This window comes from Saccostrea echinata, unplaced genomic scaffold (assembly GCF_033153115.1).
Source record: "Saccostrea echinata isolate AGI-Se365-2 ecotype Australia unplaced genomic scaffold, CSIRO_AGI_Sech_v1 ptg000033l, whole genome shotgun sequence".
Taxonomy (NCBI): Eukaryota; Metazoa; Mollusca; class Bivalvia; order Ostreida; family Ostreidae; genus Saccostrea; species Saccostrea echinata.
Window position 1 is genome coordinate 9,753,699 of NW_026889782.1, and position 5,438 is coordinate 9,759,136.

The following is a 5,438-nucleotide window of genomic DNA, read 5'->3' on the forward strand; positions in this document are numbered from 1 at the left end:
TTGACGAGAGTGAAAAAGTTGATCCCACTCTCGTTTTATAAAAATCGTTTTAGGCTGCAATATGGTTTTCCCATGCATTTGTAACAAAAAGAAGGATAAATTAGCCTTTCAATGAAATTTCCATATTAATTTAACAGCAAAAGGATATTCAAAAAAGGCAGGAATGGCCCTCCCAAAAAACGCATTGTGTCTGTGTAAGAAACTTAGTAAAGTAAGGATCGACAGTGTTACACAAATCTAATTGAGTCTTGGAAATTCATCTTTTCAATGAGTGATGTAATATTCTCACTGTGAAACGAGCTCTGCTTATTCAAAATTTGGGTTTTTGAGTCAATTTTTTTTTTACCTTCCAAAGAAGATCGAATGTTATGAAAGAAGTTGAAACTTAGAAGTTTAAAGTAAACTTTGAAACATCAAAAGATGAAAATGTGTGAGTTTATTTTGTTAAGTGAGTTTTTTCTTGCTTAAATACGTATCTCATAGCTTAAAAGTTTATATTATAAAGGTTTGAAAATATGAAAGCCCTCCTACATAGAGAAAAAAAATCCATTATTAAAAACATGGTTGGAAATTCGTAAATTTTAAAACTTTGATTCTAAATCGAAATACATGTACATGTACTTACTTGTCTCAAATTTTGAATAATAGACGTTTGAACTAGAATATAAAAACTCAAACTACCATATCATTTTCGAAAATTGAATTCAGTTTTACATTGACCCACATGATAAAGCACTCTGTGAATTAGCAATTGTATATTTATATTTCATTACCTAACAAACTCACAAAGTGAACACTTAACTTTTAATACATGTCACTTCTACGTTCATGCATATTTAATTTTAACATCCATTGTTATGATTGATCAAAATTCATCCAATTTGATGTTGAATGATGTACCTAGCTTCGACTAAAAATAATATTGATTTTAAAATCATGATACAGGTCAGTGAATTAGAAATACATATTTCACAGTTATATTAATTAAATAAGTTTATAGTTACCAGAAATACCTTTTTTCTAGATTGATCACAAGGTTCTAGAAAAAGTCAAAAGTGTTTTGCATGAACGTTACATGCATATACTTGTTGGTATATCTAATGTGTTTTATATAATACTGGTTCTCCTGACAGCAAAGGGAAAAAAGCATAGACATGCGCAGCCTCCATGATATTCTCATGGTTATCTCATTTCTGTGGCTTATTTTTTATATGAATAAATTGAATAGTTTTATATTTATTTGAAAAGAATAAATACTTAATTAATAAAATCTCATACGGATTCATAGGCTTTGAATGTTTCTGAAAGCCTAAAAATGACAGGACACCCAGAGTTCCTCATTAAAAAAAACATACACTCATGAAAATGAAGTTACCTATAAGACAGATGGGATCCGATTCCAAAGAAAAGGAACAGTATACGAGGGCCGTTCAAAAATTACGCGGACTCGGGTAATAGTTACTCTTACAGACGTCATATACCAATAAAACTTTAGAGAAATATATTTCTTTATATCTCAAATTAATTTATTGTATTATTTTTCATTATTAATAAATTTTTCTCGAAAATATTGCTGTTATGATATTGCAGAAGTTGATGTACGGAGCACGGCAACAATTTTGAAAAACAAATTTAAGTAATCAATAATTTTACTCATTTATTTCCAATAATTCGCGGGAAAAAATCACCAATTTTCTCTGCAGTTTCTTTTCATTGTTACGTCACTACAGGTTTAAATTTTTGACGTAATATTTGGAGTAGTTATAGAAATATTAAATTTTTTCTCTGGAGTGTTCCTTTCAAGAACAGCTGAAACAATGACGTCAAGTGACGTTACGGAGCATTGCACGTTCATAAAATTTTGCGTAGCGCTCGGGAAATCACCAACAGAGACACAAAAGATGCTTGATCAAGCGGACATTAAACCATCGGTATGCCGAACACTTGTCTTCAAGTGGCACAAAAGATTTTCAGACGGTTGGACATCCGTGGAAGACGACCCCGGGCGGGGACGGAAGACGATCATAGAAGAAAACCTTATCTTACGTGTTAAGAATGTGATTGAGAGTGACCGACGTCACACAGTTCAAGAAATATCAGCAGTTGTTGGAATTAGTACTGGAACTGTACATACAATTTTAACTGAACATTTGAACATGTGCAGGGTTTCGGCAAGGTGGATTCCCAGATTATTGTCTGTAAATGATAAAGCCAAGCGTGTTCGATTGTCCAGGAATTTTCTTAGACGCCACGCAAGTGAAGGAGACTCTTTCATCAATAAGATTATCACGACCGATGAAACATGGCTTTTTTATTTCGACCCTGAGACAAAACAGCAATCGTCTGCCTGGAAAAGAAAATCTTCTCCTCCCCCACAAAAAGCGAAACTGCGCCAATCGTCAAGGAAAAACATGTTTATTTTCTTTATGGACATTCAAGGCATGCTATTGATCCACGCTGTTCCTGCACATCAAACTGTTAACGCAGATTATTATTCGAAGGTCAGTTTTTTAACACGGACAGATAAAACACTTAATATACATTATGTAGATGTATAAGATAAAACATGGGTTGAAAAGGTGTATTTTAAAATTGCAATTTTAAAGAACAGGAATTTATTTATTTAGCAATTTATTTATTTATTTGATTTTTATAATTTTTTTTTTCATGTTGGAGGGAAATTTCTTTTTTTTTTAAAAAAAAAAAAAAATCTTAATGAACCCGATATTTAATTTTCCAGGTTATCAGACGAGATCTCCTTCATGCCGTAAGGAAAAAACGACCGGGTACAAACTTGGCAGAGATGATCTTACACCAGGATAATGCACCTGCACATCGAGCTGAAACAACAATTCTAGAGCTTGATCTTCTTGGACTCGAGAGAGTGGAACATGCACCTTACAGTCCTGATTTGGCACCAATGGACTTTAAAGTCTTCCCAACGGTGAAATCCCAGCTTCGCGGCAGGAAGTTTGACAATATTGACGAACTGAAGTATGCAACTCGATCTATAGTTTCTAAGTTGGACAAGAAATGGTATAGAGATGTCTACGATGAATGGATAAGGAGACACAAACTGTGCATCAAACACAAAGGGGAGTTCTTTGAAAAGATGTGAGCGCACCTTTTTTATGACGCCAATGACGTCGCAGATATCACGCGCCGACTGCGCCGTGACTTCAGGATATATGCTAATTCAGCACCCTCTACTGATGTCAATTTGCGATGTTTTGAAATGAAATTTTAAAAATTATATAAGTAAAGATTTCTTTATAATATGTGTGGTTTTTCATTTGTTTTTGTCGTCAAATATTTTTTCTATGCAACAAGTCCGCGTAATTTTTGAACGGCCCTCGTATATGCAGTAATTAATTACTGATTTTTTAAGGAAAGAAAATTTGTTGGAATATTTAATTAAAAGGGAATAGTGTTACGTTTTTAAGACTTCAAAATATAGATTTATGACATTCAATATCCTACGATATATGTATAATGACTTTGATTTTTTATTCAGACAAATCATATGGACAAATTTGTTTTATGAATCTGCCTTGAATGGAGTGTAAAGAATCATTAATTTCTATTGTATTTGTTTATTTTTTTTTACCTTGTACAACTATTGGATGATAATTGAGCATTTCATCTTTTTAGTTACTACGTCAAAAATGAGAGATCTACACAACTTTCAATAATTCTGAAGGAAATATTGAATGACCAGAAAGCAAATGGGATTCCTAAAAGCCATAAGGGAAATAAGAGGCAATTATTGCACTTTATTTATATTGTATTTTTGTATATATGTAAGAGCTAATTATGTTAATACCCATAAGGACGAATAAATTTGGCATGCTCTAAAAGAATATTGTTTTACTTGGCTAAGAAAAGAGGCGAGTACTTTTTTAGTACCTTTTTGGCAATAAAAAAGTGATAAGTTGTCTCAGGTGTGCATTTCCTTTTTAATATCTGTGATACCGCAATACTACAAAAGTAATACAATACTAATACAGGGCCCGCGTGGCACAGTGGTTAGAACGTCTGCTCTAGAGTCGCGAAGTAAGGAGTTGATCCTTACGTCGCGGGTTCGAATCCCACTGTGGGACGTGGCGACCGGTCCTTCGGATGAGACCGTATAAACCGAGGTCCCGTGTCGCAGTAGGTGCTGGCACGAAAAAGATCCCTCACTGCTCAATGGCCGTAAGTGCCGAGTATAGGACAAAATTTGCAGCTCTCCACCGGCATGTGGTGGGGTGTCCATGTGAGTGAAAATTCTCGAGAGGGACGTAAAACAACATACAAACAAACAAAAGTAATACATAAAATGTCCTATGTGGTTATTTCGAAGCTCTGTAATTTTAGATGATTTCAAAACATAAAAGGTATAGAAGGAATAATTAATAACTGCAATATATGATTTTCAAACTAAAAGTAAAATACTGAGACAAATAAAAAGCACTGTATTCGTAGTAATTTCTTTATCGTTATTTTTTTCCCAAGACTGGTTCTTTGATATAAAATTGAAATCCGCAACCCAGGATCAATATCATACAAATCGTCACGTCCTTGATCACTTTACAAGGCGTTAAGTTTTACAGAATTAGCAGAAATATGATATGTTTTTAATTCAATTAGCCTTTTGGAGAAAAAAAGCAGTTTATTTGCAAAACTGATTTAATATTCCTTGATTTAAGGAAATGTATCTATGTTTTGCTATGTTCTATATCATTGTGAGTGCATATAAAATTTCAAGCAATGGTAAAAATAAGAAACACATATAATGATATTGGTAACCTGAGAATCATAATACGCATACCATTTACTTGGCACAATATCAAACTTCATGGCTAGGGAACTCAATTTATTAAAAAATACACAAAAGAAAATTCTGGGATGTGATTGGTATATGTTTCCTAAGCTCTTCTGTATTAGCATGAAAACTTCAGTTTTGAACACTTGGTATTTGCTGTAAATGAGACCCATATTGCATCAAAGCCAAACTATACGACCTTTTTAAATAAAACCAACCCTTAAATACAATAGATAGGTTGATCGCTAACTGACAAATTGATACAAATTGTTAGGTTTTTATTTTCATACGGACATTTTTACACTTCAATTAGAAAAAAAGTCTGAAAATCAAATGAAGTTGATTATTAATCTTCCTTGCAGAGTTGTCATTCGTTCCTCTCTCACACACCGATGCTATGGGCTCGCGTCGATTTTTGACATAAGGTAAGAAGCATGATATTCTAAGGATTATTTCAAACTAATAGATCAAGATCCACTTAGTTAATATATACCTTAAAACACAAGCATTAGTGCAGGAAGATAGATATAATGTATTTAAACAAAGGCACTATTTCTTGTGCTTAACACTTTGATGTACGTGAGCCAACGACATATAAAATATATGAGGTTGTTGATTTCATATCGAACTGAAG

General features: G+C 33.2%; 1 protein-coding gene across 1 annotated transcript; it reads left to right on the forward strand.

Moving 5' to 3' along the window:
* The first annotated feature begins 1,901 nt into the window (after positions 1–1,901).
* On the forward strand, positions 1,902–3,118 carry LOC133198096 (histone-lysine N-methyltransferase SETMAR-like). Its single transcript, XM_061334241.1, has 2 exons — positions 1,902–2,501; positions 2,741–3,118. The coding sequence occupies exons 1-2, from the start codon at positions 1,902–1,904 to the stop codon at positions 3,116–3,118; spliced, it is 978 nt and encodes a 325-aa protein (XP_061190225.1).
* The last annotated feature ends 2,320 nt before the right edge of the window (positions 3,119–5,438 follow it).

What these genes read in the sequence shown, in the direction of transcription:
- LOC133198096 (XM_061334241.1), top strand. Translation starts at nt 1,902, where the DNA reads ATGCTTGATCAAGCGGACATTAAACCATCGGTATGCCGAACACTTGTC. An exon ending in ACGCAGATTATTATTCGAAG is followed by an intron (nt 2,502 to 2,740) that starts GTCAGTTTTTTA and finishes TTAATTTTCCAG; the next exon opens with GTTATCAGACGAGATCTCCT.